The 13450-nt window shown below is 47.1% G+C and overlaps 1 protein-coding gene across 2 annotated transcripts in view; it reads right to left on the minus strand.

Annotated features, from left to right (window-relative positions):
* Positions 1 to 214: 214 nt before the first annotated feature.
* The window catches only part of SPRED1 (sprouty related EVH1 domain containing 1), a 130433-nt gene continuing 117197 nt past the window's right edge, over positions 215 to 13450 (minus strand). For both annotated transcript variants that reach the window (XM_063948044.1, XM_063948045.1), the window contains 2 exons: positions 3085 to 3234; positions 215 to 1821 (listed from right to left, as the gene is read on the minus strand). In XM_063948044.1, coding sequence (XP_063804114.1) covers positions 1174 to 1821; positions 3085 to 3234 — 798 coding nt within the window. In that variant the 3' untranslated portion in view covers positions 215 to 1173. The remainder of the gene's footprint in view (positions 1822 to 3084; positions 3235 to 13450) is intronic.

Genomic DNA, 13450 nt, shown 5'->3' on the forward strand with positions numbered 1-13450 from the left:
ACCCAGCTTAAGAGTACACTTCACTTCAATGTGTGGCTGAATCATGCGGAGAAGCGTCTGACTCTATTAACAATCCCTAATGTCCCACACCTAGCCCCAAACCCAATATAGATTAAACATATAGCTACAGCTTTTAGGCTTACAAGTGACAGCAAGACAACAAGAGCAATATATGAACATTCGAGATACACAGGAATAAAGAGAGACACAAATATATCTGACACTTGTGTTATATTCTATGTACCAGAGTGTATAAATAATGTGACATAACACAGGTAGATCGGAGAAACAGATAAAAGCTGGATAAACCGTAAAATCATCAGTAATACAATACACTGATAAACAGCTTATTTCCTTTTTAACCATTCAGCTGCCAGAGACACAATGGTCACCTTCACACAGCAGCAGGACTCAGTCCTAAACCGGAATGTCCCAATTGTCAACAGGAAAACAGGGGATGCTGGGTAAGGAGTGGACTGTAAGAAACTTTCTCCCAAAAGTCATAAAATCTTCTTGTACCGTACATTTAGTTAAATATAGACATTTGTTATTTATACATAAAATCACTTGAATAAAACTAGAAATTATTTAGTTCCACTAAAAATTCATTTAGATATTGTGTATTTGTAGGTTGTCCAATACTTTACACAATGTTAGTTATCTCTGGAAGTACCAGATGTATTATTTAAGTGTGAGAAGAATGTGGGGCATGTAAATGTATACACATACATATATATATATTTTGTTCTATAAATTTTCTCACCTTCTCCCTATCTATAAACATTCAAATCAGATCCATTCAGTGAACAGTGTAATCCTGAGGGATTTCTTGTAGTTCATATGTTACAAGGTGATTGAATAATTTGCATTCAAACAGGAATGGCAAATAAAATATACAATAATATTAATTACAAAAAGGTGGGAAAAATAATATTATAATATATATATATATATATATATATATATACATACATATATATATATATATATATATATATCTCTCTTAATGCAAGACTGGCACTGTTACATATTCTCGCTGGTCCTATCTGCACACAGATAGCTCAGTCCTCTGCACGTAACCCACATACAGCGTCACCTACAGCTGCCCGCATCGAGTCCAGCAGCCACTTGGCAAATTACGAAATTCTTCCCGGGGTTCACAATGTCTCTATGTCATCCGGCTGCTTTGTGCTTTCCCCCACAGCAACCACACACCTCCCCACAGTGGTGACAGGCTCGTAGAGGGAGGTAGCAGCACATACAGGGGGCAATGATCGATAATGTGACTAAAGCCAGCCAGCGCAGGCACAAGTTGTCATCAGAGGTGTCACAGGAACAGGGGTCAGAGAATTCTCCCTCTGAATCGGACATGCAGTGGTAGAGCATGCTCTCAGCACAAAGCATGCAGCTGACTTGGTAGATGCACCGCCGAATGGGATCCGGAGCATCCTGGCATTTCCCCCTCCCATTCTCTTCGTGGTTAAACCGCTCCTGGCAGTACACACACCTTGAGCGCTCACCATCCTCTTTCCTCCGCTTCTTTAAAGAGGATGTAGGCTGAGTCTTAAAAACTCCAGATGAGGAGTTCTGCTCTTTGAGCGAGTCTCTGCCATTAGCAGGAGAGTAAATATAGTTGCTCTTTTTACTGTCGGCCTTGGTGAAAGGAGCACTTATCTCATGGTCCTCACGCTCTGCGTCATTCCTCCATATGTCAGGATGCCGATAATCTGCGTAGCGCCGAATTATGATGTCACGTGGGTTGATGCGCACAATTTCGTCTTCATCTTGGAAGCTGACATGTCGGAGGGGTTTCAGAGGAACCTGCAGTGGATGAAACAAATGGTCATACTATTAAATCAACCAAATGAAAAGAACTGGTGTTTGCAATAGGCGGAGGAGCCATTTTTTTGATGCGGAAAACAAAGGGGGTCATTCAGATCTGATCGCTGCTTTGCACAGCGGGCGATCAGGTCATAACTGCGCATGCATATGCACCGCAAAGCGCACGTGTCGGACAACAACAGGCATCGCCGGTAAGCGACGGTATGGTGCGAAAAATCTGATCGCGCGGGCCTTCGCAAGATGATTGACAGGAAGAGGCTGTTTGTGGGTGGCAACTGACCGTTTAAAGCGAGTGTCTGGAAAAACGCAGGCGTGCCCAAGCGTTTTCAGGGGGGGTTTGATCTGATTAGCCTGTTCTCATCGCACTGGAGGAGTAAGTCCTGGCCTGCGCACAGACTGCACAAAGTGGATTTTCGCAGGACGGCGTACACATGCGATCGCACACTTGCACTGCGAATTTACACTCAACCCTGGAGGTGGCGACTATCTGATCGCAGGACAGCAAAATCAGCACCCCAGCGATCAGATCTGAATTACCCCCAAAGTTTATTATGAAGCCAACATACAATATGGAAAGCAATCCTTTTAGCGTTGCAGAGTATTGACACAGGTGAAGTACAAAACTTGAGAAATAGCAGTTTGTAATAATTATTTCTGCTGGTATTTAGCCATTTGGAAACTGTGGCAAGAAACATACATCTAAGTTTAGAAGAATAACCGAAGCCCGCTGTAGAGACTAGAAAAGGCTAAATTACGTCACATGTAAGGACAATTGAGGGAACACAGGGGACAAGCGACTGTGACAGCAGCAACAAGAAAAAAACATTTCTAAAGCTTTTCACAACAATATTATTCAAATGTGTCATGTTCAGTGACCACCATGAACATTAATACTTAAAGCTACTGGATAAAGCACACCATAGATCAGCGGCCCCCATTCCCCAGCCGTCAGGGGATCGGGACGCTGCCCCAACACATCTGTAATGTATGGGGTCCTTAAGACAACAGAGGGTCAAACTAAACCAAACACAGATACTTAAGGTAAGCTGTACCCAAGCCTGATAATATTTCTAACTATTAGTCACCCCCAAACGTCCTCACTATGATGAATTCTATGCACCTGTTTTTTTCCTTTTAAATATCCCTCCACAAATTGACAGTTAGTTGCTAGAATTTGAAGTTAATACTTTGATTTTCCGCATCCAGTTGTATGGTAGACATTTACGACGCTAGCGCCCTCACCTGGGTGTGCATGTAAGCTCTCCTGGGATTAAGGTTCTCAAACGGAGATGGTCTGATGGCAGAACTGCGGTAGAGCTCATCCGTTGGAATGGAGTCATGATGGAAATAGGAGTCATTATTTTGAGTGTTGCAATGATCTTCTTTGTTCATCTACAACAGACAGACATAAAAACGTTATCGTCAAACACAACGGAAGAAAAAGAAAGAAGAATAAAATAAATGCTAGAATAATTATAATAATATAAAATGAATATCACATGCACTGTTATGCCATGCATGGACACAGATCCATCCTGTACTGAGGCGTTCCATGTTGCAACCATCCAATGGAATGCATGCACATTGCAGATCTAGAACGCACAGGATTGCTGCACTAAGTGGCCCAAAACACTATGAACTTATTGCTGCAAAGTGGTCTCTGCACTACATGAAACCGATTGATCAGGTTACATAGAACAATCCCCTTTTCAGCAACTATAAATTCGGTAATATTTTCAATATTGCGGAAACAAACCATCCTGTTTGTACGACGCTAGCAACTTGGCATTGGTTATACTAGATAATAGCGTCCGGTATAAAGGTGTTTTGCATACTATTCTGCCACTAGATAGCAATGAATTTATCACATAAATAAACAACTAAATCCTGGCTGTATTTCTGGTTTTCTGGTTATTGTTTACATTATTATTTTGATTATTACTTATATATTAGTTACATATTACATGTATCTGTGCTTTCCAACTATGTTGGCACCTGGCCAGTTCTTCTGATGGGACAGCAATTAAAACAGGGGCCTGTCCCTTCCTACTACTCATCCTTGCGTTCTATAGCATGGGTGGTCTTCAGGGACCCAAAGCAGTTCAGGTTTTTCAGACTACATGTGGATCTTCTAAATTGTGTCAATTCATAATGAATACACCTGTGCACCATCTAAGAGATCTGGAAAATATTGACACTTAATGGTCCCTGAGGACCGGGTTAGGCAACCACTGCTCTTTATCATGGTCACTAACAAATGTAAACACATTGATTTTAGTAAAACAGGTAAGTTATGCATCAGCAAACTGCCGTTTAGGGCCTGAGTCTGATTCCCACGGATCTGAATCACACGGATTGTGGAGATTGGGATCTGGGTACAGATGCAAGTGTAAGTTTTTGCGCAGAGCGCAGCACAGATATACGGATTTATGCATCTTTGCGTATGTCCATCCTATTCTGTGTTGGATGGAACATGGCCGGATCGGTCTTTCGGTGAAGCTGGGTATTTCAGGGGGCGGGATGTACTAAACGGAAAATGCAGTAAACTCCCGTTTACCGCATATTCCTAATGTACTAACCATCGGCCGCCAGGTCAACGCCGCGGCGGGGTCACCAGCTTTTGCTGGTGATACCCCATAGAAGCCTACAGGCTTCTCTCCGCATCACTGTGTGGTGGTTCCGATCGGATCCCTCCCAGCATGCCCCGCGCCCGCCCCCTGAGCATGTGCAGACTGGCCCCCGAGGCCGAATCCCGGAAGTCAGGCAGCCGCTGGGGATCGCGGAGGACAGCTCTTATCGGAAGAGCTGTCCTCAGCAATGCTAATCGCATATGTAAGTACATATGCGATTAGCATCGTGGTGATGGGCCAGGATGTCCATTAGAACATCCCGCCCAGGATGAGAACTGGGTGGCGACAATGCAATGAAACGGAACCACCCTGATTGTGGGAGAGTCATGCGCATGTACCTAAAGCTCTGTGCGACTTCAGCCATGCGCATGGAGAAGGGAAGCTATCTTATAAGCAGGGTGGGAGATATCATTGTTACAGGCTGACCTGGACATATACGCCAGTCAGGTGTGCAATGTGAAGCAGCCCTCTTACCATTCATTGCATGTGTACTGTACAGGGCACTGCATGCTGCAGCTGGGCCATACCGCATTGCAAAACAAGAGGGTGCTATATAACATTGCAGTGTACTGTTTGCTACAGTCCGGTTGTTTTTGCAATGCAATTCATTCCCCAGCTCTTTGCCCTAAACAGAAAGCTATTGTTAGATGTCATAACCCTGCACGCCATAGGCAGATATTTTTTTGCACTGTACTCCGAAACTAGACATGGCAGAGATAAGCAGTGGAAGTTCTTATTTCCTGGCTATGACCACAGGCCACGTTATGTGCTTACTCCTGTATTCCTAACCCTGCTATAGACTCTCATTTTCCTGATTGCGAAAAACGCGTCATTGGCTGCTGAATGCAACAGAAATGATGATTGATCCTGAAAACGAATACATTCATTCCAACCATAAAGAGCTGACAATCGCTGGAAATGAGAGCAAGTAACAGTTCTGTGCAGCTGCAGACAGACTATGGAGCTGCAAGTGAGTGGGCAGCAGCATGCCAATGAAGACCCACTTTATAAACAAGGCGACGTTACCATGGAAACACTCCACGGCGACACAGCAAAAGACAAGTAAAAAAAAAAAAAAGAAGAAGAGAAAAATACAGGAGAAAGAATGAGAAGAAAAAACACTCGAACTGCCTCTGCCTGGCTGTGACCTGAGACTGCAGTACTTCCATTAAAGAGAGTTCTAACTTACCCAGACACCCCTCCCCATTTCTCTACATGTAATACTAAACTGCTGAAATGGCTGATAATGTACTAGGTTCCTGAACAGAGGCTCAGGCTTTCTGCTATGGAACTATGAGAAAACCCAGAGGCCAGAAGCCTATTTTGTACTAAATCCCAGTTATACGCATAGCCGAATAAGCCATTAGGCCATGCATGTCCAAACTGCGGCCCTCCAGCTTTGAGAAACTACACATCCCAGCATGCCCTGACACAGCTTTAGCATTCTCTGACAGTAAAACTGTGTCAGGGCATGCTGGGATATGTAGTTTTACAACAGCTGGAGGGCCGCAGTTTGGACATGCCTGCATTAGGCAAACCAGGCTGGCTCCTCACTAGGGCCCTGTGAGCACGGGTCTGGGACTCAGGGTCGACAACAAAAAAGTCGACACAACTTAGGTCGCCGTCAATTGGTCGACACCTTAGGTCGACATGGATAAAATGTCGACATGGACAAAATGCCGACAGGAACAAGGTCGACATGAGTTTTTTTATGTTTTTTTGGTGTCGTTTTCTTCGTAGAGTGACCGGGAACCCCAATTAGTGCACCGCCTTCGCTCGCCATACTTCGGGCATGGTGCCTTCGCTCCGCTACCGCTTCGCTCAGCACAGATTACCGTTCCAATCGTAGTCCACGTGGATCGTTAAGTATGAAAAGGTAAAAAAAAAAAAAGGAAAAAAAATCGTGAAAAACTCATGTCGACCTAAGGTGTGTCGACCAATTGGCGTTGACCAAAGGTGTGTCGACCTTTTTGTTGTCGACCTGGAGTCCGGATACCGTGAGCACTGAGGGGTCCACATTCTGTTAACCCTTTTTAGGATATTGCCGTTTTATTTTTATATAGGTGCATAAGGGACTCAAAGCAGTTTGTTGCCTACAGCCCCAAGGAGTTTTAATCTTAATTTTAACACAAAACTGGAGTCACAAGTCAGTCTGGTGTACGGTCTACTTTCAGAATCATTTTAATTTCACTTTCACTGTAGCTGCACAGGGGCCACCAGGATAAGGCTGCAGCTGTCAGCCCTCCCTGTAATGATATGATTGATCGCAGCCTATGGTGTCTCCAGCTTTCAGGGCTAGGGGTGCAGTGACAGGATCTAGACAGAGCCACCCACAGCCTCATGTTCATAGCTGGCTGCGGGAGACAGACAGGGAGGATGCTCCTTGCTTCCCGCGGTACCTGGCCGCTCTATGAGGGTACGTTATGTGTGCCGATACCGCTTCCCACCATGTATGGCTGCAGCGGTGTGTGTACAATGACAGGAGCGCAAGTCTTTATTTGCCCTGCTATCTTTTAAATAGAACGCTGATATGCAGAGCAATGTGAGAACGTTCACTTGCGCTAAACCGTTTCGACACCTGCAGCTACTGATTTCGACAGCTGCAAGTGGAGTTGCCCATACACTACAGCCATGGACATCGCTGCCCCTGTTTGTTGCGGGTGCAGGCTCTGGGCTGCATGTGAGATCTCGCAAGAGTAGCGAGATGTCGCGCATGCACCCTGGAGCAGGCCGGGGGATACACACAGTGCATCAACCACTGAGCTGATGCGCTGTGCTCTCTAGCGGAGATTGATGGAGCTTCCTGCTTTGCCTCGGTGAAGCAGGAAGAGCAATAGCAACACGATATGTGTCGCTATAATACATCTCCCCCTATGACCAGTGTCAGAGCAGCTGAGCAGCTCTGCCTCCCTTAGCTCCCCTCTTTCTCAGCAGTGTCATTGTCACTTCAGGGCAGGCTTCAGCGTGCGCTACTGCAGGGGCGTTAATTTGAAGGTAAGCAGTTTGCTGGTGCTGCCTGTGGGGAGTACCACTGTGCGGTGTATAATGGAGGATATTGTGATGTGGTGAATTTTGAAAGGGGGGGGAAGGGGACAATAATAAGAATTTACTTACCGATAATTCTATTTCTCGGAGTCCGTAGTGGATGCTGGGGTTCCTGAAAGGACCATGGGGAATAGCGGCTCCGCAGGAGACAGGGCACAAAAAAGTAAAGCTTTAGGATCAGGTGGTGTGCACTGGCTCCTCCCCCTATGACCCTCCTCCAAGCCAGTTAGGTACTGTGCCCGGACGAGCGTACACAATAAGGGAGGAATTTTGAATCCCGGGTAAGACTCATACCAGCCACACCAATCACACCGTACAACTTGTGATCTAAACCCAGTTAACAGTATGATAACAGCGGAGCCTCTGAAAAGATGGCTCACAACAATAATAACCCGATTTTTGTAACTATGTACAAGTATTGCAGATAATCCGCACTTGGGATGGGCGCCCAGCATCCACTACGGACTCCGAGAAATAGAATTATCGGTAAGTAAATTCTTATTTTCTCTATCGTCCTAGTGGATGCTGGGGTTCCTGAAAGGACCATGGGGATTATACCAAAGCTCCCAAACGGGCGGGAGAGTGCGGATGACTCTGCAGCACCGAATGAGAGAACTCCAGGTCCTCTTTTGCCAGGATATCAAATTTGTAGAAATTTACAAACGTGTTCTCCCCTGACCACGTAGCTGCTCGGCAGAGTTGTAATGCCGAGACCTCTCGGGCAGCCGCCCAAGATGAGCCCACCTTCCTTGTGGAATGGGCCTTAACCGATTTAGACTGTGGCAGGCCTGCCTCAGAATGTGCAAGTTGAATTGTGTTACAAAACCAACGAGCAAACGACTGCTTAGAAGCAGGCGCACCCAACTTGTTGGGTGCATACAGTATAAACAGCGAGTCAGATTTTCTGACTCCAGCTGTCCTGGAACATATTTTCAGGGCCCTGACAACTTCTAGCAACTTGGAGTCCTCCAAGTCCCTAGTAGGTGCAAGGCACCACAATAAGCTGGTTCAGGTGAAACACTGACACCACCTTAGGGAGAGAACTGGGGACGAGTCCGCAGCTCTGCCCTGTCCGAATGGACAAACAGATATGGGCTTTTTTGAGAAAAAAACACCAATTTGACACTCGCCTGGTCCAGGCCAGGGCCAAGAGCATGGTCACTTTTTATGTGAGATGCTTCAAATCCACATATTTGACTGGTTTTAAACCAATGTGATTTGAGGAATCCCAGAACTACGTTGAGATCCCACAGTGCCACTGGAGGCACAAAAAAGGGTTTTGTATATGCAATACTCCCTTGACAAACTTCTGGACTTCAGGAAATGAAGCCAATTCTTTCTGGAAGAAAATTTACAGGGCCGAATTTGAACCTTAATGGACCCCAATTTGAGGCCCATAGACACTCCTGTTTGCAGGAAATGCAGGAAACGACCGAGTTGAAATTTCTTTGTGGGGCCTTCCTGGCCTCACACCACGCAACATATTTTCGCCGCACGTGGTGATAATGTTGTGCGGTCACCTCCTTTCTGGCTTTGACCAGGGTAGGAATGACCTCTTCCGGAATGCCTTTCTTCCCTTAGGATCCGGCTTTCCATCTCCATGCCGACAAACGCAGCTGCGGTAAGTCTTGGAACAGACATGGTACTTGCTGAAGCAAGTCCCTTCTTAGCGGCAGAGGCCATAAGACCTCTGTAAGCATCTCTTGAAGTTCCGGGTACCAAGTCCTCCTTGGCCAATCCGGAGCCATGAGTATAGTTCTTACTCCTCTACGTCTTATAATTCTCAGCACCTTAGGTATGAGAAGCAGAGGAGGGAACACATACACCGACTGGTACACCCACGGTGTTACCAGAACGTCCACATCTATTGCCTGAGGGTCTCTTGACCTGGCGCAATACCTGTCCCGTTTTTTGTTCAGACGGGACGCCATCATGTCCACCTTTGGTATTTTCCAACGGTTTACAATCATGTGGAAAAAACTTCTCAATGAAGTTTCCACTCTCCCGGGTGGAGGTCGTGCTGAGGAAGTCTGCTTCCCAGTTTCCATTCCCGGGATGAAAAACTGCTGACAGTGTTATCACATGATTTTCCGCCCAGCGAAAAGTCCTTGCAGTTTCTGCCATTGCCCTCCTGCTTCTTGTGTCGCCCTGTCTATTTACGTGGGCGACTGCCGTGATGTTTTTCCCACTGGATCAATAACGGCTGACCTTGAAGCAGAGGTCTTGCTAAGCTTAGAGCATTATAAATTTACCCTTAGCTCCAGTATATTTATGTGGAGAAAAGTCTCCATACTTGATCACACTCCCTGGAAATTTTTCCCTTGTGTGACTGCTCCCCAGCCTCTCAGGCTGGGCTCCGTGGTTACCAGCATCCAATCCTGAATGCCGAATCTGCGGCCCTCTAGAAGATGAGCACTCTATAACCACCACAGGAGAGACACCCTTGTCCTTGGATATTGGGTTATCCGCTGATGCATCTGAAGATGCGATCCGGACCATTTGTCCAGCAGATCCCACTGAAAAGTTCTTACGTGAAATCTGCCGAATGGAATTGCTTCGTAGGAAGCCACCATTTTTACCAGGACCCTTGTGCAATGATGCACTGTTTTTAGGAGGTTCCTGACTTGCTCGGATAACTCCCTGGCTTTCTCTTCCGGGAGAAACACCTTTTTCTGGACTGTGTCCAGAATCATCCCTAGGCACAGCAGACATGTCGTCGGGATCAGCTGCGATTTTGGAATATTTAGAATCCACCCGTGCTGATTGTAGCAGTATCCGAGATAGTGCTACTCCGACCTCCAACTGTTCCCTGGACTATGCCCCTATCAGGAGATCGTCCAAGTAAGGGATAATTTAGACGCCTTTTCTTCGAAGAAGAATCATCAATTCGGCCATTACCTTGGTAAAGACCCCGGGGTGCCGTGGACAATCCAAACGGCAGCGTCTGAAACTGATAGTGACAGTTCTGCACCACGAACCTGAGGTACCCTTAGTGAGAAGGGCAAATTTGGGACATAGAGGTAAGCATCCCTGATGTCCCGGGACACTATATAGTCCCCTTCTTCCTGGTTCGTTATCACTGCTCTGAGTGACTTCATCTTAATTTGAACCTTTGTAAGTGTTCAAAAAAAATTTTTTAGAATAAGTCTCACCTAGCCTTCTGGCTTCAGTACCACAATATAGTGTGGAATAATACCCCTTTTCTGTAGTAGGAGGGGTAATTTAATTGTCACCTGCTGGGAATACAGCTTGTGAATTTTTTCCCATACTACCTCCTTGTCGGAGGGAGACTTGGTAAAGCAGACTTCAGGAGCCTGCGAAGGGGAAACGTCTCGACATTCCCATCTGTACCCCCGGGATACTACTTGTAGGATCCAGGGGTCCTGTACGGTCTCAGCGCCATGCTGAGAACTTGTCAGACGCGGTGAAACGCTTCTGTTCCTGGGAATAGGCTGCCTGCTGCAGTCTTCTTCCCTTTCCTCTATCCCTGGGCAGATATGATCTTATAGGGACGAGAGGACTGAGGCTGAAAAGACGGTGTCTTTTTCTGCAGAGATGTGACTTAGGGTAAAAAACGGTGGATTTTCCAGCAGTTGCCGTGACCACCAGGTCCGATGGACCGACCCCAAACAAGTCCTCTTCCTTTATACGGCCATACTGTGCCGTTTGGAATCTGCATCACCTGACCACTGTCGTGTCCATAACATCTTCTGGCAGTTATGGACATCGCGTTTATTCATGATGCCAGAGTGCAAATATCCCTCTGTGCATCTCGCATATATAGAAATGCTCTATAGTCAATAAAATACTGTCCCTGTCAAGGGTATCAATATTTTTAGTCAGGGAATCCGACCAAGCCACCCTAGCTCTGCACATCCAGGCTGAGGCGATCGCTGGCCGCAGTATAACACCAGTATGTGTGTATATACTTTTTATTATATTTTCCAGCCTTGTCAGCTGGTCCTTGAGGACGGCCCTATCTATAGACGGTACCGCCACTTGTTTTGATAAGCGTGTGAGCGCCTTATCCACCTTAAGGGGTGTCTGGCGGGAAAGGGTATACCGCCCATAATTTTCTATCGGGGGGAACCCACGCATCATCACACACTTTATTTAATTTATCTGATTCAGGAAAAACTATGGTAGTTTTTTCACATCCCACATAATACCCTCTTTTGTGGTACTTGTAGTATCAGAAATACGTAACACCTCCTTCATTGCCTTTAACGTGTGGCCCTAATAAGGAATACGTTTGTTTATTCACCGTCGACACTGGATTCAGTGTCCCTGTCTGTGTCTGTGTCGACCGACTAAAGTAAACGGGCGTTTTAAAACCCTTGACGGTGTTTTTGAGACGTCTGGACCGTACTAATTGTTTGTCGGCCGTCTCATGTCGTCAACCGACCTTGCAGCGTGTTGACATTATCACGTAATTTCCTAAATAAGCCATCCATTCCGGTGTCGACTCCCTAGAGAGTGACATCACCATTACAGGCAATTGCTCCGCCTCCTCCCAACATCGTCCTCCTACCTGTCGACACACACGTACCGACACACAGCACACACACAGGGAATGCTCTGATAGAGGACAGGACCCACTAGCCCTTTGGAGAGACAGAGGGAGAGTTTGCCAGCACACACCAAAAACGCTATAATTATATAGGGACAACCTTATATAAGTGTTTTCCCAAATTAGTGCCCCCCCTCTCTGTTTTAACCCTGTTTCTGTAGTGCAGTGCAGGGGAGAGCCTGGGAGCCTTCCCTCCAGCCTTTCTGTGAGGGAAAATGGCGCTGTGTGCTGAGGAGATAGGCCCCGCCCCTTTTTCGGCGGCCTCGTCTCCCGCTCTTAACGGATTCTGGCAGGGGTTAAATATCTCCATATAGCCTCCGGAGGCTATATGTGAGGTATTTTTAGCCAAATTAGGTATTCATTTGCCTCCCAGGGCGCCCCCCTCCCAGCGCCCTGCACCCTCAGTGACTGCCGTGTGAAGTGTGCTGAGAGGAAAATGGCGCACAGCTGCAGTGCTGTGCGCTACCTTTAGAAGACTGAGGAGTCTTCTGCCGCCGATTCTGGACCTCTTCTTACTTCAGCATCTGCAAGGGGGCCGGCGGCAAGGCTCCGGTGACCATCCAGGCTGTACCTGTGATCGTCCCTCTGGAGCTGATGTCCAGTAGCCAAGAAGCCAATCCATCCTGCACGCAGGTGAGTTCACTTCTTCTCCCCTAAGTCCCTCGTTGCAGTGATCCTGTTGCCAGCAGGACTCACTGTAAAATAAAAAACCTAAGCTAAACTTTCCTAAGCAGCTCTTTAGGAGAGCCACCTAGATTGCACCCTTCTCGGCCGGGCACAAAAATCTAACTGGCTTGGAGGAGGGTCATAGGGGGAGGAGCCAGTGCACACCACCTGATCCTAAAGCTTTACTTTTTTGTGCCCTGTCTCCTGCGGAGCCGCTATTCCCCATGGTCCTTTCAGGAACCCCAGCATCCACTAGGACGATAGAGAAATGTGGTGAATATTTAAGGAAGAGTTGGGGCGCTGTGATGTGGTGAAGGGGGGAGAGTTCATTGAAGTGGGGGAGCACACTCACCCTGTCCCCTACCAGACCTGTCCCCACACACTCACCATCTCTCCTACCAGACCAGTCCCCGCACACTCAACATGTCCCTGCACACACACCCTGTCCCCTACCGGACCTGTCCCCGCACACTCACCCTGTCCCCTACCAGACCTGTCCTTGCACACTCACTCTGTCCCCTACCAGACCTGTCCTTGCACACTCCACCTGTCCCCTACCAGACCTGTCCCCGCATACTCACCCTGTCCCCTACCAGACCTGTCCTTGCACACTCCACCTGTCCCCTACCAGACCTGTCCCCACACACTCCCACTGTCCCCGCACACTCACCCTGTCCCCTACCAGACCAGTCCCCGC

Source organism: Pseudophryne corroboree, chromosome 12, assembly GCF_028390025.1.
Source record: "Pseudophryne corroboree isolate aPseCor3 chromosome 12, aPseCor3.hap2, whole genome shotgun sequence".
Taxonomy (NCBI): domain Eukaryota; kingdom Metazoa; phylum Chordata; class Amphibia; order Anura; family Myobatrachidae; genus Pseudophryne; species Pseudophryne corroboree.